The sequence below is a fragment of the Symsagittifera roscoffensis genome, chromosome 8 (genome assembly GCF_963678635.1).
Source record: "Symsagittifera roscoffensis chromosome 8, txSymRosc1.1, whole genome shotgun sequence".
Lineage (NCBI taxonomy): Eukaryota > Metazoa > Xenacoelomorpha > Acoela > Convolutidae > Symsagittifera > Symsagittifera roscoffensis.
In genome coordinates, this window is record NC_087069.1 from 33,049,535 (window position 1) to 33,071,192 (window position 21,658).

Genomic DNA, 21,658 nt, shown 5'->3' on the forward strand with positions numbered 1-21,658 from the left:
AAGAAAGTTCCCCAACCATCCTTTCCCAGCAAAACCAGGAACAGCCCGTGAATATATAAATCACCCAAATCACACTAATACAAAAGAATTTTTAGCTATCACCTTACCCTCATTTCCACAATACACCTTAAACACCCCTCACGACACTAACGAAACACATAACTTTGTAGACGAACACGTTTTAATGCCTACCCTTCCTTGGACCTCATATTATCATTTTACTAATCCCCTTTGCTTACCTTTATCTAACACTCACATCGATATAGAACGAAATAAGGACATGCTATATCGACTCACTACACCACTAACACCTAGACAATTTACTTACATAGGATATAAAAAATCACTAAAAACATACACTGCACCCCGAGCTAACGAATATACGCTAGAATATTACGATCATAACATCATCAGAACTAACCAAGATCAATTCTTAGACGATGACCGCTTCGCTAACCCACAAATCACAGAAAAATTTTTCATTAAAACACCATATGTATTTACACTCAATATATTTGATCGCAAATTTGACCACATCATCTCAGAAGCACTAACAGACACGCAAGCCTACGAAAGTTTTAAAGAACGCTTCCAAATATTTTCACTAACCTTTCATTTCCTTGCACCACATGAAAGAGATCTGCACTGCTCACACGATATTATGTTGCGCACTAAACAAACTCACACATATACATATTATCGTTTTATCCAAAATCACTTCGACCTACACACTCTCTCCAGACAACCACACCACCGTTTTCAATTCATCAATTCCAAATACACCTCACCATTCTTTCTTAACTTCACATATTGCATTAAAGATACTAACCTTCATGGTATTCTTCGAAATTATGATCCCATAACCCAAATGTATATTTTTTGTCCCATCACCAAGACCTTCAACGCAGAAGAATCCCGACCCTTCCTTCTCCCACACGAATTTGTTCAACCTATAGAAATCCCCATTTTAGAATTCATCCACAACACTAAATCAATCACAAATTATATAATCTAATCCAAAACACACCTTATGAGTTTGCAGTTGGCACTGAAGAACTAACCACCATTAAAGCACTTCAATTGCTTTGGCCACTGCTTCAAACTAAAAATATCATCCGCATCTTAGCTAAATTACTAACAACTTCAGATCTCATCCACGACATCTTCCCCCACGGTTTCTTCCCCGACGACTAACAGGTAAATATGAATTATACATATTATTAACTAATTAAATTAAAATTAGAAACTAACCATTCTTTATTCATGTCTTCTTTAGAATTTTAGCCTTCATCCAACGATCATCTGAAAAATTCACAAAAGAAAATAAAAATTGAACACTTCTTCAAACTGTTTAAAACTCTATTAATTTTTTGCACCAAACAAATCACTAAAAATAATACCAATCCAGTAATTTAAATTATAAAATTTTTCCCAAATGCAGAAAATCTAATAATGATGAAAATTTGTAACTTAATTTTCCCCAACAACTAGCAGTAAATTTGCATTTCTATGTAATAAATTGATAAAACGAAAATGCAGTACTAACCTTTTGATATTTCCATTCATTCGCACAAAGATTCTATCCACACTCGCACAGCTCGCCCACGAAGAATTGTTTAAAATAATGAATTTCAGTTTCAAGCTTTCACACTCAACAACTCTAACACACGATAACAAGTTTCAAACTTTCCTTTCACCCGGTTGGAAAGGAATTATATACTAAACAACACTAACCAACGCAGCTTACTAAACACCACAAATCATAGAATAACAGCATGACTAAGAAAAGGAAACCAACGGTACCCAAACCGGATTAACCCAGTTTAAAACTGGATAATTTATTCTTTTGAAGACTATTATAAAGTCTAAGAAAGAAATAATAAAACACAAAAAAGTCGAAAGACAAACCCATACCAAAAACAATTTGATTTTTGAAAAAAGGACACAACCAACAAAACATAAGAAAAACCACAACAAACCCAACATAAAACGTTGTCACATAACAGGATCTCTCACAAAAACCGCATGCAATCATACTCCCACTCCTGGCCTAACCCACCAGAAGAGGACGTCCTGAGCATGCTCTATAGCCGGCCTAACCCACCGTGCTACATCCACGCTTTGTGACCACACTCCTATTTTTAATAAGAGCTACTCAAGGGTGAGTAACTCTTCAAAATAACTGAACTAAAACAAAAAGCTTTTGTGAAAACAACTAACCAAAATCATAACTAAAACATTAAACTAATAAAAAATTTATAAAATGTAAATTATATCTTGCAGTATATATATCAGCATACAACACCAAAGACGAACATCCAAAGACAAGATGACCCCACTACACTCGAAAAAGAATGGCCAACCACAATCAATATGCCGCCCACAATCACAACTCAAAGGATTTAGAGTACGACTTGACTTCGCAGAAAAGGACTTCATTGAACTAGAACAATGACCACCTCGATGTTCAAGTATACGTACAGATCCGAGTAACCAGGTATCCCCTCCACACACAATCTCCACGCCATTCCCAGACAAGGTCAAACACAAAAGAAGTTCTCTACATGAAACGGAAAAACCTGTCATAGCCAACCATTCTGAAATCAGATTTGAGTTTGTTGCGAAAACCCAGTCGTTGTCTTGAGAAGACACAACGATTGAATCTGGGACTTCTCTAATAAGAAAACCCAGAAGAAATAAGATGTTCGCCAAATACCAACGTCCATCATCCATCCTTTGAATTGCAGAAAGACTATTCTAAAAAACTCTGTAAAACCCGGATGGGTGGAACCTGATCTAAACTACATTTTATGATTGGATAAATTAGATATTTTACCACTGTAAAGTATTTAATATTAACCAATCATGATCCATCTAACTAACAACCCACTTATTTGTAAGTGCTGAAATTACTTGTAATTTCAGCACCAGAGAGATTTGAATTTAACTTAGAAATTAGTTGACTCTCCAAGAAGACTTCAGCTGCCGCAATAAACCAGTATACCCTAGATCTATTGAGCCTAGCAGAGACTAGTTAAACAACCTGAGACTAGATAGTATAAGAGTAAGATTAGGATCGGTATTAGACTAAGAAGTTGCACGAATCTATCCGGCCGAAAATAAGATAGCGTGACGAGCAGACGGTGTACCCTATCCGAAATTACTCTATGAGTTATACACTTCGGTCCTAACTCATTATGGCTATTGTAAGTGACTCAAAAATATTTCTGATCTAATAAAAATTACAGATCAGAAGGGCCTGGCCGGCGTGAAGCCTATTTTTGAATACTTCATATCTCAGCAGCGAGAATAGATTCCGCTCAAGTAAGCGTAGTGTTTCCGTAGCTTAGACAGCTTGTTTACATTGTGCTGTAACTTTTTTTTAGTCTTCTTGTTTTTTTGTGTCTTCCCCTTGATACCGCAACACTTTGCATTAAAAGCCCGAGTTTGACGAAAATGACAACTGACAAAGCTTGAAAAGTAGTTCTTAACTCAGCATTGACAAGTAGCGACCGCTTCCTCGGCTGCGCTTGCATTAGTCAAAAGTGGTATTCATTCGGCACGCTTGCTCGACTGCGCTTACTTTCTACACACGTGAATCGGTGTTTGCCGCTATCTAGATTGTAGTTAAAGAGACTTGTGTACTTTTTATTTATTGATGCGAGTTGTCGCTTTCCCTAAATTTTGTGAGTCGTCTTTGTTGTGAGTTGTCGTATTACGCTTCCTTTTAGTTGTTTCAGTTTAAAAAATGCTTCCGTTGTAGCACTTTTTTTCCTTTGTAGCTTTTTATTTCAAATTCATATCAAAGGGCTTTCTTTGACGCTTTTTGTCCATTTTACTTAAGCTAGCGATCGGAAAGTTGAGAAATTCATTGACTGTATATTGTCTTTAGGGACAGATGAAAGTATAATCTGGCAAAACACTTCATCTTTAAGCGGTAATTTCCATCACAAAACACGGGGCTCACTTGCACCATGCTTAACAAAATCTAAATTTTATCTGTCTAAATTTATTCATAATTTAGCAAGACCACCTGCCTGTGTAGCTACCGCATGTAGTTTGTATTAATAGCGAACGAGGTAGATCTGTGCGGTAAAACGCTCTAATGCGCACAATGGTAGCAGTTTAGTTTTTCTCTAGCCTTGTTCTTCATTCCTTCAAGTGGATAAACATCAGGTGGTTTTCATAATTTATAATTAAATTAACCAACAAGGTATTAAATAATGCGGCTTCTTAACAATGCTTTTCTATAGATATTGCTAAGCTATTGACTTCTAATCCAAAACTTAAGATTGATTCCCTTTTTTTGATGATTTCCAAGAAACTTCATTACGTCAGTATACGTTTGCAAAAGTTAATCTGCCAGAATTCTATCTTCTTGACAGCTTTTTTGAGACATAGGTTTTTCCAGTTATTTCTCAGTTTTTACAAAAAGACTAGTTGGCTGAATTATTATTCAGTTTTAAGTTGAAAATTTTTGCTAGTTGTTAATCAGTTATAACGTTATCAATATGGCAGAAGCAGTAAAAGTAATAGTGCGATGTCGACCTATGAACACACGTGAACGGAACTTGAACTGCGGGGAGGTGGTCTCGATGACATCGCAGACTCAATGTACAATTGTGAACCCAGACGCTCAAAGCGACCCCCCGAAAGATTTCACGTTCGATGGGGCCTATTTCACAGATAGCACCACTGAACAGATTTACAATGACGTGTGCTTCGACTTAGTAGAGGTAGACTTTTCGAAGTTTATGTTTCCATTTGGCTGTTCGTTTAATTTAGTTTGTTCATCTATTCAACCAACAGATGAAAGGCCTTTTTGGCGACAATTCCGCTTTCTACGATAAGCAAGTGTATCGAAACCGGGTACTAGACTTTGTTTTGCCGCAGACAACTTTGCCCACAGGATGAATAAAATTGGAGTCATCTCCATATTTAGTATCTTTTTTGCATGCAATATGTTTTCTATTGCAGTGAGTAGTACTGTATCTGTCTGAAATTGTAAAATTATTTTTTAGCTTGGGAAGAAAAAGGACTCGTGTCTGCCTGTTTTTATCGGCTTAGTTTCCGCATTAAGTAATTTTTGTGAAGGTTCAGCTGTTTTAGTCATTTTAGAATCCTCTACTAAACATTTGCAACGGTGCAGGTCACTGGTTCCAAGAGGTGCAGGTTCCAAGATTTTATATAGTTTTCCTTTTACTTTCGTGTTTTTCAGTGGTTTAAATCGTTGTGGTTTTTTTTATATTGGTTTAGTTGACTGCAACTACATCGTTTGAGGAGCGTACATAGATTTTAAAATCTTTGTATAAATCTGGATAGATAATGAAGTTAAAATTTTGAAAATTAAAATTGTTTAAAATTTTGAAAATTTAAATTGTTTAAAATTTTATATGACCGTTTTAACGGCCCAACCGGTCTCTGTAACTTTTCTCTGTGTTGTTACAGCTCGGTTGTTGTTGTTGTTGTAGCTACATCGATCTCTGCTTTGAGCCTCTGGTTGAGTTCGAGGGAGAGAGAGAGTTAAGGAAATTTTGATCGCGAGTCTTTGTTCTCGTCTCGGCATTTTCCCTTTGTATAGCACCCTCAAGAGGGAGATTTCGATTTTGTTATGAAACCCGTTCTAGGGGCCAAGTTTTTCGGCGTGCGGAGAACCGAGTGAAACTCCATGCCCGGTTCAAGCGGGCAGTTTTTATTTATTGGGGAGAACCGAGAAAAACTCCCGTTACGTGGGGTTATGTGATAAGCTGCAGATATTTGGCAGCTCCTTCGGGATTCTCCCATAAGCTCTCGATGGTAAGTGAGATTGGGTGTACCGATGGCAATGTGAGTTGAATATCCAGATCGCAATTTTGACAGTGTACATCGAGTTTTGGTGATAAAATTGGGGGACATGTACTTCTGTGGTGCCATCAAGATTTTAAAGAAAATTGTTTCTTTTTTGCGATTTGTCATAGGTCTTATGCTGTGATAGCTAAAATTCAGTTGGTTGTCAAATGTTACTCCTAGAATTTTGGGGTTGCGAGTAGTCGTAGGCTAGCTTCCTCAAACATAACTTTTGGTTGAAATTAAATTCATTGGTCGAAGTTGAGAATATTGGTGTTGTGGACTTATCTGTGGTTAGCATGTAGAAACCTATCACTATCCAAAGATAAGTCCACAACATCAGTATTCTCAACTTGGACCAATGAATTTAGCTTGAACTATCGGTTATTTTGTAGTATACCTATTTCAATTCTATTCGATAAAATATGAGCCTACAACAAGTGGTTAAAGCTGAAATACTTTCGTTTTTATCGAGCTCTTTTTTGGAGTTTTCTGTCTTACGGACCAGTAATAGAAATAAGCATTTGTTCCGAACAAAATGTAGAGAAACTTTTTCTTCTCATGTTTCAGTTTATTAAAGTGTCGTTGAACATAGTTCAGACCTTATAAAGATCGTCATGATTTTTTTCAGGAAAAGTAGTAAAGTTGTTTACGCTCAAATTTGATTTTTGCGGTTGAGCTTTTGATTTTTTCTTAATTCAGTTCATTTCCTTTGTTATAAAGAAGGAAAACTTCATTATCGAACACTTGAAGTGTTAAGTCACGAAAAACGTGATTGACATCTAGTGTGGAATTTAATTTAAGTTCCCAGCGGAAAAAAAACTTTACGTATTGATCCAGTTTCCTCAAATTGAGTTGATTTGATCAAAACGAATCAATCATAAATTGTTCAAGAAATTAAAAGAGCTTTAAAGCCATATGTTTACTTTGAAGTTAGAAAGTTGAAGTTTAAGAAAATTAATTTAATTTGTCTATTCTGTTTCTTTGCGTTCATTGACTTTTTTCCATTTGTCTGTTGGCAATTTTTTTTTTCACGCAATATCAGGTACCTTAAATAAGTTTCGGAATGAGTCGAGTGATATATTGCAAAATAAGTTTTTCAGTGGTGAGAAAATCCGGTTTGCTTTTCAGTCTTATTTTGAGCGAGAAGGTGTTATAATGGCAGAAACAGTCTTCATTTAAGGCGTAAAGAAATTAACTTTGATCTAGGAGAAGTAGTTTTTTAGCTTCATCTAGCGCCTCCACTACAATATGAAATTTTTCTGTCAAATTGAATTTGTTATGTCAATTTTCAAAGCTGTAGTCAAATTGCTTTCATGACTCAATGAAACAATTTAGAAATTTTTTTTATTTTTGTTAAGCTCACGGATAAGCAAGCGTTATCAAACTGGAATATAGTTTTTTTTCTAGCTATCAACTAGTTCAAGATAATCAGTTGAATCACTTGCTGACTTCTTTTCTCTTCTCCTAACATCCTCCAGGCTGCTTCCACTTGTGGCTTGGAGTTAAAACAGTTGCCTTTTACGCTAAGATCTGGGTTTCGAGTCGTGACCTTGTTTCATTCAGTATCAGGGAAATTGAAAAAAAAAATTGATTTGTCATAGGTCTTATGCTGTGATAGCTAAAATTCAGTTGGTTGTCAAATGTTACTCCTAGAATTTTGGGGTTGCGAGTAGTCGTAGGCTAGCTTCCTCAAACATAACTTTTGGTTGAAATTAAATTCATTGGTCGAAGTTGAGAATATTGGTGTTGTGGACTTATCTGTGGTTAGCATGTAGAAACCTATCACTATCCAAAGATAAGTCCACAACATCAGTATTCTCAACTTGGACCAATGAATTTAGCTTGAACTATCGGTTATTTTGTAGTATACCTATTTCAATTCTATTCGATAAAATATGAGCCTACAACAAGTGGTTAAAGCTGAAATACTTTCGTTTTTATCGAGCTCTTTTTTGGAGTTTTCTGTCTTACGGACCAGTAATAGAAATAAGCATTTGTTCCGAACAAAATGTAGAGAAACTTTTTCTTCTCATGTTTCAGTTTATTAAAGTGTCGTTGAACATAGTTCAGACCTTATAAAGATCGTCATGATTTTTTTCAGGAAAAGTAGTAAAGTTGTTTACGCTCAAATTTGATTTTTGCGGTTGAGCTTTTGATTTTTTCTTAATTCAGTTCATTTCCTTTGTTATAAAGAAGGAAAACTTCATTATCGAACACTTGAAGTGTTAAGTCACGAAAAACGTGATTGACATCTAGTGTGGAATTTAATTTAAGTTCCCAGCGGAAAAAAAACTTTACGTATTGATCCAGTTTCCTCAAATTGAGTTGATTTGATCAAAACGAATCAATCATAAATTGTTCAAGAAATTAAAAGAGCTTTAAAGCCATATGTTTACTTTGAAGTTAGAAAGTTGAAGTTTAAGAAAATTAATTTAATTTGTCTATTCTGTTTCTTTGCGTTCATTGACTTTTTTCCATTTGTCTGTTGGCAATTTTTTTTTTCACGCAATATCAGGTACCTTAAATAAGTTTCGGAATGAGTCGAGTGATATATTGCAAAATAAGTTTTTCAGTGGTGAGAAAATCCGGTTTGCTTTTCAGTCTTATTTTGAGCGAGAAGGTGTTATAATGGCAGAAACAGTCTTCATTTAAGGCGTAAAGAAATTAACTTTGATCTAGGAGAAGTAGTTTTTTAGCTTCATCTAGCGCCTCCACTACAATATGAAATTTTTCTGTCAAATTGAATTTGTTATGTCAATTTTCAAAGCTGTAGTCAAATTGCTTTCATGACTCAATGAAACAATTTAGAAATTTTTTTTATTTTTGTTAAGCTCACGGATAAGCAAGCGTTATCAAACTGGAATATAGTTTTTTTTCTAGCTATCAACTAGTTCAAGATAATCAGTTGAATCACTTGCTGACTTCTTTTCTCTTCTCCTAACATCCTCCAGGCTGCTTCCACTTGTGGCTTGGAGTTAAAACAGTTGCCTTTTACGCTAAGATCTGGGTTTCGAGTCGTGACCTTGTTTCATTCAGTATCAGGGAAATTGAAAAAAAAAATCAGAGAAAAGTGAATTGTTGGTTTTTTGTTTGTTCGTTCAAGGTTTGTCGGCCAAATTGTCACGACGGATTTTGATTGTGCTGTAGACAGTTTTCCTTGTAGTTACTAGTTCAATCGTTGTTCATTCTAATATCAGAGAGGACTTGAATGATTAAAAAAAAAATTCATAATTTTTTTTGGTTCAGTTGCTGTCTGCTCAAAGAATGTCGCCTTAGTTGCCATATCGCTTATTTTTTTTGCTTTTAGCAATTTTCATTTTAGTTGCAAGTGCAACTGCTGTTCATTCTATTTTCAAGGGGGACTTGAAAGATTTCCAAAAAAAACGAAAAATCATTTTTTTTCGGTATAAGTCGTTGTTTGCTTAGTTGCAACATCACTGCTGTTTCTTGTGCTGTTAACAACTTTCATTGTAGTTTCAAGTGCCATTGTTGTCCATTGTTTCATAAATCATTACTTAAAAAAACTTTTTATATATTTTTTCGGCTCAACTCGTGTCTGCTCTAAGATTGTCGGCTTTGTTTCTTTTCGTAAATTTTGTTTCGTTGTTTATTCAAAATTCAAATTACTGAAATGTTTGCCTGGAATAAATTTATATCGAGACATATGAAAGTTTATGACCTGTTTTTTTTCAAAATTTCTTTTTTTGGCTTTTATGTTTTTTTTTGTTGTATCGCAAGTGGTGCGCCTCTGTGAATATGGTAGGAAACTAATAGGATAATGAGAAACATCAGAACAGCAAATTTAAAATTTGCGCCTTATAACAGATGGAAACGCTTTTTTCTGTGGATTGATCGCCAGGTTGATTAAAAATGTCATGGAGAAGTATTAATGAACGATTTGATTTATCACTTTTTAGGCCGTGAGTTTTTTCTTTCATGAAAAATTCTTACAATTTGTTTAAGCTCTAATTATTGGTTCTATTTTTGATTTTTTGAAGTTAAGTTCATATTCATTTGCTAAAAAGAAGGCAAATTGCAAATTACGCTCTCCAATTACAAATAGAAAATTATAAATGGGAAAAAAGTCGATGATTTGTTGCTTCGAAAGTGGATTTTAGTTTTGCAGTCAGAATTTACAACGGAATAAAAATAAAACTTTTTGAATCAGTTTTCTTTAATTTGGTTAGTTTTAAGAAGAAAGTGTTTGTCTTAAAAGGTTCTTGAAAGTCAAAGAGCTTTGACGTGTTACACTTTTTCTTCGAAATTTGAGAAGTGAACAGATAAATATAGTCATTTTTTTTCGGGTTCCTTGAGTTCATTGACATTTTTGCAACTCAATGTTGGCTTTATTGTGTAATTTAGCTTGTGTTTTTGAAAATAATGAATTGAACTGGGTTTGCTTTTCAGTCTTATTTTGAGCGAGAAGGTGTTATAATGGCAGAAACAGTCTTCATTTAAGGCGTAAAGAAATTAACTTTGATCTAGGAGAAGTAGTTTTTTAGCTTCATCTAGCGCCTCCACTACAATATGAAATTTTTCTGTCAAATTGAATTTGTTATGTCAATTTTCAAAGCTGTAGTCAAATTGCTTTCATGACTCAATGAAACAATTTAGAAATTTTTTTTATTTTTGTTAAGCTCACGGATAAGCAAGCGTTATCAAACTGGAATATAGTTTTTTTTCTAGCTATCAACTAGTTCAAGATAATCAGTTGAATCACTTGCTGACTTCTTTTCTCTTCTCCTAACATCCTCCAGGCTGCTTCCACTTGTGGCTTGGAGTTAAAACAGTTGCCTTTTACGCTAAGATCTGGGTTTCGAGTCGTGACCTTGTTTCATTCAGTATCAGGGAAATTGAAAAAAAAAATCAGAGAAAAGTGAATTGTTGGTTTTTTGTTTGTTCGTTCAAGGTTTGTCGGCCAAATTGTCACGACGGATTTTGATTGTGCTGTAGACAGTTTTCCTTGTAGTTACTAGTTCAATCGTTGTTCATTCTAATATCAGAGAGGACTTGAATGATTAAAAAAAAAATTCATAATTTTTTTTGGTTCAGTTGCTGTCTGCTCAAAGAATGTCGCCTTAGTTGCCATATCGCTTATTTTTTTGCTTTTAGCAATTTTCATTTTAGTTGCAAGTGCAACTGCTGTTCATTCTATTTTCAAGGGGGACTTGAAAGATTTCCAAAAAAAACGAAAAATCATTTTTTTTCGGTATAAGTCGTTGTTTGCTTAGTTGCAACATCACTGCTGTTTCTTGTGCTGTTAACAACTTTCATTGTAGTTTCAAGTGCCATTGTTGTCCATTGTTTCATAAATCATTACTTAAAAAAACTTTTTATATATTTTTTCGGCTCAACTCGTGTCTGCTCTAAGATTGTCGGCTTTGTTTCTTTTCGTAAATTTTGTTTCGTTGTTTATTCAAAATTCAAATTACTGAAATGTTTGCCTGGAATAAATTTATATCGAGACATATGAAAGTTTATGACCTGTTTTTTTTTCAAAATTTCTTTTTTTGGCTTTTATGTTTTTTTTTGTTGTATCGCAAGTGGTGCGCCTCTGTGAATATGGTAGGAAACTAATAGGATAATGAGAAACATCAGAACAGCAAATTTAAAATTTGCGCCTTATAACAGATGGAAACGCTTTTTTCTGTGGATTGATCGCCAGGTTGATTAAAAATGTCATGGAGAAGTATTAATGAACGATTTGATTTATCACTTTTTAGGCCGTGAGTTTTTTCTTTCATGAAAAATTCTTACAATTTGTTTAAGCTCTAATTATTGGTTCTATTTTTGATTTTTTGAAGTTAAGTTCATATTCATTTGCTAAAAAGAAGGCAAATTGCAAATTACGCTCTCCAATTACAAATAGAAAATTATAAATGGGAAAAAAGTCGATGATTTGTTGCTTCGAAAGTGGATTTTAGTTTTGCAGTCAGAATTTACAACGGAATAAAAATAAAACTTTTTGAATCAGTTTTCTTTAATTTGGTTAGTTTTAAGAAGAAAGTGTTTGTCTTAAAAGGTTCTTGAAAGTCAAAGAGCTTTGACGTGTTACACTTTTTCTTCGAAATTTGAGAAGTGAACAGATAAATATAGTCATTTTTTTTCGGGTTCCTTGAGTTCATTGACATTTTTGCAACTCAATGTTGGCTTTATTGTGTAATTTAGCTTGTGTTTTTGAAAATAATGAATTGAACTGGGTAGCTGGGATTTTGTGTCTCTTTAGATCTTCTTGTTCAGTTTATTACCTTTGGTCACTTTACGCTAAGTTCTCTTTCAAAATAGATAAAATAGTATTAGGAAATAGACATGGAATATCTGGCACCAGATTTCACCAATAGTCCTACGAACAAACGGACAGAAATAATCTGTTCGTCCTCGCATTGAACATTTGATCTTTGTATTAAGATAAACTCGAATGGAAAATCACTCTTTAACATGCTGTAATTTGGTTAATAGTTGAGAAGGATCCTGACAAAATTAGGCGAAAATATTTAGACGCGACCCCGTTAATATGAATTTTGATGCATTTGGAAAAAGCAATTAAGAGTAAATTATAGTTTTATTTGTTCATTGGTCTGTTATTGCGCTCGAAATTTGTTGCTCAACACAAATTGAACTACCGATATTGAATAAATAAATAAGGTACAAGAGTGTCAAAATAAACTAGTCTCGAATAAAAGGTATTCATCAGTGCCAAAAATATTAAACTGCTTCAAAATGTAGATCAATTAAAACAGTTTAACTTTTATTCGAACTTCTTTCTCTTTTGTTGGAAAACGCTTACTTTGACGAAATTGTCTACTGCGTTTTAAATACTGTTCATTTTTTTTATAGGTTCCATTAAATTTTAACAAATCTGTTTTGGTTTATTTTAAATTTTTTTGGTTTTGGCTTTTTCAATATCGGTTTCATGGCATCATTTTGCGGCGTTTAATGAGCTTAAAAAAGTTACTTTTGCGTGTGTTGCGGAAAAGATTTTTTTTTTTGCAAACTGTTTTTTGCTCATGTTGTTATTGTAGCTACTTCGATCGTTCATATTTGTGGGATCCAGGAGAGAGTTAGGGAAATATTGATCGTGAGCGTGTTTGGTCATATTGGTTTTGTCTAGTTTAATCTATCACTGCAGTTTCCCGTGGTCACTAGCGCCAAAATCGCCGTAGAATGCGAACCACCTGTTCCAGTGATATCGTCTTTGTGCTGGCACCTTCCCTCTGTATAGCACACTCAAGATGGACGTTTTGATTTAGTTGTGAAACCCGTTCTAGGGGCCGTTTTGATTAGGTTGTGAAACCCGTTTCGGTGTGCGGTGAACCGAGTGAAACGCCATGCCCGGTTCAAGCGGGCAGTTTTTATTAGGGAGTAAAACCGAGAAAAACTCCCGTTACGTGGGGTTATGTGATGAGCTGCTGATATTTGGCAGCTTTTTCGGGATTCTCGCTTCGTAACTTTTGCTCTGATCCTTTGTCAATTTTAAATTCTTCACTTGGCGTGTTTTTCTAAAATGAATTTCCTTGAAGGCAAAACGGTACGAAGATTCTCGAATTTGGGTAGATCGTTGTTCGATTTTTTGTTTTTAAGGAATTTTCTTTTCGACTTTGGGGTTTTGTCTCATTTTTGACGAACTGGGTTCCGTCTCATTTTCATCATGATTTTTTTGCTTCGTTGTCTTTCTTGTATCGCAAGTGGCGCGAAGCTTGACCCTTAAGTATTTCGGAACTATTCGTTTTGTTAACAAAAACACATTGGTCGTTCGTCACTCTGATTGCGCCCTCGAAAAAAATGTGTATCATATTCAGGTTTAGTGGCATTGTTTTATTAGTTTTCAACATAGGTCAGACTCTTATATGTGAAGAAAATTTACCGCAAATTCGGGTTTTTACTACGGGTAAAGGGTAACTTTAAGGACCATAGTCGACCGACAGCAAATTATCTGAACTAGCCTCTCTAAGTCCCAAATTTTACTCTGTAGCACTTAACAGTGTTTGTCGGGTCTCAAAATGCCAGTTTTCATCATCCGCACTAAGTTTTTGAAAACGCGTGAAATTGTAAGAAACTGCAGGGTTAATTAATTTTGTCACACTGATTTTTTTTATTTTTCTCGCTGAGAATGTTTCACGTCTCGCGAACATTTTTTTCTCCGTTCATTCGAGAAACAGTTCACTACGATGGAAAACCTAACGCAGACGGTGAAATTTGGCATTTTCAGACCCAGAAAAAATTAGTAAGTGCTTCAAATTAAAAATTGAGATTTTCAGTGAAGGTAGTTTTGATCATTTGCTGTGGGTCGATGTATAAATTTTGTTGTAATTCTAAATAAATGTTGTCCAAAATGTGCCTTAAATAGGTGTTTTAAAAGTGAACACCTAAATTTGCTTTTATTTTTGTCCAACCTGTAGGTGCTGATGATTAGTTTTTCTTAGGTCTTGCAATTTATATTCAGGCTCAATTTTTTTTTTTGCGATTTGACTTATGATTTCTTTGTAAGTTCAGTTCATTTCCTTTCTGAAAAGGAAGGCAAACTGCATTATCGAACAGCAAAAGTAAAAAGTTAACGAAAAACGTAATAGACCTCTGGTTTCGAAAGTAGAATTTGATTTTTAAACTTCTCATCAGAATAAAAGTTTACTTGTTGATCCAGTTTTTCTCAAATTGGATAATCCTAATAAAAAAGTGTCAATCATAAATCGTTCTAGAATTTCAAAGAGTTTAAGGCCATCTACTTTTTTTGAAATTCGAAAGGTGAGTTTTTAATAGAACAAGGCAGTTTTTTAGCAAGTGGATCTAAATTTGTGCACCCGAAATGCGCTGAGAGTATTTGTAAATCAGCCAGTCATATTTTCCACAAAATTAAGCAATCAGGACTGTTGGAAAAAATCGATTATAAGCCCTCTTCATAAGAAAGACTCCAAATCGGACGTCGAGAGCTTTAAGCAAGTATCATTTTTTCCTATCGTTGAAAAAAAGTTTGAACAATGATTGTTCATATATCTGTACAAAGACCTCTATCAATTTTTCATGAATCACAATACGGTTGCCGAAACGGACGGTCAGGCGTCATACAATTGCCAGTACTCCTGGAAAAAGTATTGAAAGCAGTAGTCAAATCGATATTATTTGTATGGATAAAGAAAAAGCTTTTGACAGCGTAGGTCTCGGAATCTTATCTAAATCATTGAAGCTTTGAATCAGAAGACGATTGACTGAATGTCCCGTCAAATTTTTGAATTAAATGTCAATTGTAATTAATTGGTGATAGTTGTTAGCTTCAGGTTTTGCCCAAAAATAAAGTGTAGTAAACGTTTTTTTTTGAGATTTGTCACCAAAATCTAGTATGTCAGCAACGTAAATCTTTTTTGCCGAAAAAACCATCGAATATGGTGGCTGACACGTATCCGGCATGTCACTCACTGTTAAATGTAATTAACTCTTCTTCCAGTTCATTTCAAATGACGTCACCTGATTCAATATAAGTTTCTACAGCCTATTGTTCCGACCGTTTCAGGAAGTCGGAAGCAGCAATGACGTAGGTTGTGTTTGTCTTACGCCTATCGATCAACTCAAAAAAACTAGCAGAGCTTCAAAGGTGGTATCGTATTAAACCCTTTTTGGTGGTTTTTCGGATTTTAGCTAAAGAATATTTCAGCATTTTTTGTTTCATTTTTTAGTGCAAATTGCGAAGTTAACGACATTTTTTTTTGAATCTTTCCTTGTTTACTCTGATTTTTTCCTGTCGATTTTTTTGTGCTGCTGCCAAAAAATGGCTCTTTAATGAACTGGTGGGCGTCAGTTCTCCCATTATATTTACTCATTATATTTTCACTGGCTCAGAATTTTTTGGCGTTTTGCTAAAGTAAGTCTTGACTTATACTATTTTCTAGTATAAGGAGGAAATGGCAAACATTCATATCAATATCATCATGGTTGGTGTAACGTGTAGTGGTTGGATAGTAGGTATGGGTTTAGGATGCTTGTTAAGAGTTTTTAGAGTATTTTTTCTATGCCTAAATTTTTTGGTTGTTTTTCGGCGCTGGAAGACGTCGGCTTTAATTTCGTCGGCTTATTTTCCGAATAATTTTTTTTCGATTAAATTTCGTTGGTATTCTATAGCAGTGAATGGATTTTTACATGTTGTTGGAAAAGTTCAAATCAACCTCCTAGACCCTTCTCAATAAAGTGAAAAAGTCAAAAAAAAATGTTAATTAAATTTTTTTTTGAGTTTTTTTTTCTCAGCTTGCGTAAAAAAAATGGTTCAAGCGTTGTGTTTATGGCATTCTTTTTGGTGCACATAAAATAGCCCATTAGTTTTTGTACTTTTTTGTGTTTAGTTTTTTGAGTTTTTTGACCTTTGATATTTCAATTTTTTTTCATTGGATTATAGTCCATATTTTGTAAATTTCATGTGAAAAACGAGGACCAAGCAAGTCTGCAGTCCTATCAAATCAGAATTAAATAAACTCAAAGTTTTCTGTAATTTCGTTCAAATTTGCTGGACACATTTTTTGTTTTCTTGTGTGAACTTGAGTTGCTGTCTGCTATTTTTCCTAATACACTTGTTCCATTCAATTAATTTTTGATAGTTCCAATGTTAAAAACAAACACAAATTTTTTTTAGTTTTTAATTTCTCAAATTTAAAATTTTTTTTACACGTCCAGATAGTATTGATACGGTTCTAGGGTCAGTCTTTTTTAAAATTGTTCTATGAAATGTATTTCTTATCTTTCCATCAGTAGTAGTTTAGTTGCGTTTTTCTAATTGAGTTTTCTTCAGTTTTTTCTTCCTGTAAAATTGTAGTTTTTGTCCAATCGAAGTTTTTTTTTCTAGAAATTGAAATCGGCGTTTGTTTTTGGCCTCGGATTCTTGCAAAAACATTTGATTGTTCTTAGCCACTGTCTCTTTCTTGTTTTTTACCTTGTTTCATTCGAGTTTTTTTTTTGTGTCATGTCAAAAAAGTCAGAAAACGTTTTTTCGATCAGTTTGATGTTTACAAATGGTTTCATCGCGTGTCTTCTGAAAACCTTGATGAATTGCAGGCAGTGTTACTCGGCAGATAGAGAGAAACTAATAATGTTGCTTGTTTAATTTTCGAAATTATTTTGCTACAAATTTCCAATTTTATTTTTAAACTTTTTTAATAGATTTTTTTCCATCGCAAGTGGTGCGAAGCTCTGCTTCTCCTGTGTTCAATTTCTCAAAATAACCTTCACGACAATTTTGTTGCAAAATCAATTTTTGTGTTTTAATATTTGCTTTAACCGTTTTTATGTTTAATGAAGTAATAAATGTGTTGCGACCAGCAGTTACAATTATATCAAATTATAGGCAAAATCAATGATTGGAGAAACTTTCAGGTTTAAAGAAACTTCTGGTTATAATTGTCGGAAACATAAATAATTCAAAAAAAATGTCTTCCATACTTGAATTTCCCAGAAGCGCTGTTTTAAAGTTTTTGAAAATCCTTATTGATTAGCAGTTGTTATTGATTTTCCAAGTTATGCTGTGTCCACATGTAGTCAAAAAGTATGTGGAATCTAGATCTTTATCTAACATTTCTAACTTTTGCTTCGCAATTTTTACTTGAATCTATAAAGATTAAAAAGCGTTGCCAAATAATCTGGGTATTGTACGAAAATTTTGTCGACGTGTTTTTAGGTTGAGCAAATCAATTTTCCGAGCGCTCCGAGAACACTATTAACACTCTAGTTTGACAAAAAAAATTGCAAAGCACCAGTCAAACATGACGTTTTTAAGCCCTTTTTGGGAAATTTTGACCAAAAAAAATGTTTTTTTTTTTCCGGGACGCGCTGTTCAAAATTAGTAGAGATGTTGGCGCCAAAGGCCGAAAATAGATGTCAGAAAATAATACCAAAGGGACGATCCTTGGTTGGTAAGGGGAGCCAGTCTTTGCCGCTTCTTCGAATTCGCCTGAGATCTGGCGGCCTGCACGACTGAAATATGGAAATCGTAGTTTTCTTAATGGTTCGCAGTTTTGCGAACCATTAATTGAAACGTATTGCGAACCATTTCTGTTTTTAGTTGAAACGCAAATTTCAATTTCATGCTCAGAGTTATCTGGCCAGGATTGCTTCGTTTTTTTTCGCAAAGGTTTGCGAGGTTTCATTGGCCTTGGTGTGAAATTTTTGGAAAGTTTGCTTGATTGGGCAATGTGTCGAAAGATTCTTTGCCCAAGCTATTTTAAGAGTTGCAAAATTAATGGAGTCAAATCAAAGGTTTGCGTCATAGGCAAACAATTTGTCAAATTTGTTTGCCTGTCAGCGTTCTTGCGACAAATTAGAATTGATTTTCGTTTTCTTCGATACTAATTCGCAGTATATAGAATTGATTTTCGTTTTGTCCGATTTTAATTCGCCGTATATCTTCCACGATGGATGGTGTTCAATTTAAATATGTCGCTGAACTTATCATAAAACCACTGGACACTTTCGAAGAACTTAAAAAGACAGTTGCCCGGTTCGAAAACTTGTGTTTCTTATATGAAGAAATTTGTGATAGCACAGAAGAGCAGAGGACTTTCAAGTTGCAGCTCTTCGAAGCTACTGAATTGAAAGATGCCGCGGAAAAACTGTTGGAGGGCAGAGAGCTCAAAGAGAACCTAGAGAAGGATTCCGCTAAGGATTCAATGTCGGGCTACTGTTTTGCCAACCCGTCCATGAAGACGGACAACGCATTGAAGTTCAATTCGTGGAACGAAAAGGCTGAACAAACGATTATTCAGTTGAAGGAAAGCATAGCTTTTCTGGATCATTACACGCGAGACACCGATATGGTGGAATCGAAGCTTCTAGCAAGACGAATGAAAGATAAATGTTCGTTCGTTGAAACCAGTAACACTAAGCTGCAGATATATAAACTGCCGGCTTGTGTGGCTTATGAGGATTCAAAATCGAAGGTCAGACTGATCAGAGTTGGGCCACGAGACATAGACTCTCTGTTCAGACCGACCAAAGTGGTCATGATGACAGGAATGACAGGTTCTGGCAAGACTTTAATGATGAATGCGTTCGTGAACTACCTTTACGGAGTTGATTTTCATGACTCTTTTCGGTTTCAACTGGTCGAGAAAAGTCAGGAGAAGCGAGAACGAGACTTTGGCTCAGACTCAGAAGCGATGAGCATGACTTCTTGGGTGACTGGCTACGAGTTGAAATGGCAGACAGGCTTTCGGTTTGAGGAGAACCTTCTGCTAATTGATACACCTGGATTCTCAGATCCGCGTGGGTTATTAAGGGACCAGGAAATCATACAGAGCATTAAACAGTTTTTCGAAGACGACTCTGCGTGTATAGTTGGCGACATAGCATCAGTTGCTTTCATCATGAAAGCATCATCCAATAGGCTGACCAAGGAAGAAAAATATTGCATAGATCAGGTGCTTAGTCTGTTCGGGGTAGATTTGGGGAAAAATTTGACAATTTTGTTTACTTTTTCCAACGACGAGGATCCGCCCGCCCTTGAGGTTGTCAGAGCCGACAAAATCCCTTTTATTGAATATCTTTGCATGAACAATTGCAGCGTTTTTGGGAAACAAAACCCGATGAATAAACTTTACTGGGAGCAAAACGAAAAGGCGCTCGATTGCTTTTTCAAAACACTTTCAAATATTGAAGTTACCGATTTGAATCTAACGAAAGAAGTGTTGAAGGAACGCGATTGTTTGAAAATAGTTCTCGAAGATCTAAAGCGGAGAATCGGAGAATCTATATTGATGCTTAAAGATATGGAGGCTTGTATAGACGCTGTGCTGGCTATAGTTTCAAATATTGGAGGTCATGAACAGGATTTGCGTAAGGTGAACTTCAGTTACAGAACTCATCGAAAAGTTCTCGAAACTGTGTCCAAATACTGCATGAACTGTAAAACATGTAAACATTCGTGCCACGTTGGTTGTAGGAGTCCTTGGAACTACTGGTGTTCATGTTTTGACTCATTTTCAAACTGTAAAGTGTGTGATGGGAAGTGTGGAAAAAAGGATCACGTAAAAGAGTGTAGAATGTATAAGATCGTGGAGACACAAGTGAGCCATACGGTAGATTCTCTGCTCCAGAAGAATCAGATTCCCACTGAGGATCCCGATGCAGAGCGAAAGCTTCTGGGCATGTTGCTTGACAATTACAACCTCCGTAAAGAGTGTGTTTTTTACAAAATATTGAACGCTATTTCAACCATGCACAAGTTGGATATCATCGCTCTAAGAAACACAATGTTCACTCAAGAAGACTACCTAACTTATCTCATTGAGAGAGAAGTGAGTTTCGGCACATCAGACGGGAATGATAAAAGAACACAGGTAGAAATGCTGGAACAAATGCGTGAAGTTCTGCGCATAGGTCATTTTATGCAGAATTCGATTCGAAACGCGAGTGAGTCTTTTGATGCTCCGCAATCCAGAACAGTTATGGAGATTTGGTTGAATATGCATGGTGGGTATGAGAGGCAAGTTGACGACAAGCTTACGAGTTTTCAACAAAATTTTGTGAAAGCATCGGCCTCAGAGAAGTGTGATGGTGCAGGTATTTTGAATCGGACCAAAAGATTGTTGAATATTCCGATCGGAAGAGAGGCAGTTGGAGCATATCAGCTGCTTGATAGAAAAGTTGTGGGATCAAGCGCACCGAATTAGAGTAGACTGAGTCCTCTTAGGGCAGAAGTAGCAGACAGTACTTAGTTCACCATTACATGTTTGTTACCATAAAAGTTCAAAACTGTCGAATTAGTTAGACTTTTGACTCGGTTAGATGTTTAACTTTTTCCTCGTCATAATAGTCGTTTGTCAATTGTATTTAAACAAGGTTGGGATACTCAATCCTGCAAAATTAATTAACATTTTTCTATTTTTACTCTCGAATTTGCTTTTAGCCTAAAAATTTACAGCAGGAAGGATTGATTTTTAGAAGTAGCTCTAGTTGATGTAAATTATGATTTTGATTCGGATATTCAATATACTTTTATTTCTCAATTCCAGCTTGTACATAAGAAAAAGGTAGATCTTTATTTCAATTGACTTGGTGGATTCTCTTTTTCTGTCAGCTTAGCTTGTGTTTACTGTGTCGCTTGCTGTGCGAAGCTCCGCGTCGCCTCCCGGTTGAACAACTTATTCGAACGATCATTTAAATTAAAAGGGTTGTAAAAATCGAAAAAAATCGAAAGTTATTCATTTAATTGAAGAGCGGTAACTAATCAATAGGTTCTCTTAGCTTTTTATTTAACAGTTTTTTGGGATCCTTTTAATGACTGAAGTGGCTGTAACATGTCACCATATTCGATCGTATGCGAGCTTGCTTTGTTGTAAATGAAATCAAGTGAAAAACTACCCTAATCACATCATAAGTCCCTCAATCAAGTGAAAAACTACCCTAATCACATCATAAGTCCCTCCTGCACGAAAAGTCGGTCTCAGCAACAATTTCAATCACAAACGAGCTTCTAGCGAGCGTAGTGTTATATTACGAATCACTTTTTTTTCTAATCCAACTGGCAAATAAAAGTAATAATTTAATGGCAATTTGCTACACTAGCATGGGCAGTTGAATATCATGTTCTATCTGCTTTATTAGTGAATAGTGTGTATAGATCGTCACGCGTTCATGAGCAGAGGTGAGGACGTGTGATGCTTTAACTTTAGGTTGAGAGTTCGATTCCAGAACATGAGCAGACGTATAATTTTTCAAAGATTATTTAAATTTTTTTTGTATTTGACATTTTAGAGCTTTTTTTTGCCGTTTTCTCGCTTGTGTTTGCAAAGTGTTTTCTCGACTGTTTTCCGTATGGCATCAAGCTAATTCGGTTCCCATCGCATCGAGCTATTTT

At 35.2% G+C, this 21,658-nt stretch overlaps 1 protein-coding gene across 1 annotated transcript in view; it reads left to right on the top strand.

Annotated features, from left to right (window-relative positions):
- The first annotated feature begins 4,038 nt into the window (after positions 1-4,038).
- The window catches only part of LOC134852849 (kinesin-like protein KIF17), a 52,851-nt gene continuing 35,231 nt past the window's right edge, over positions 4,039-21,658 (top strand). The window contains exon 1 of the mRNA XM_063868681.1: positions 4,039-4,736. Within this exon, the coding sequence (XP_063724751.1) occupies positions 4,512-4,736 (225 nt within the window). The 5' untranslated portion in view covers positions 4,039-4,511. The remainder of the gene's footprint in view (positions 4,737-21,658) is intronic.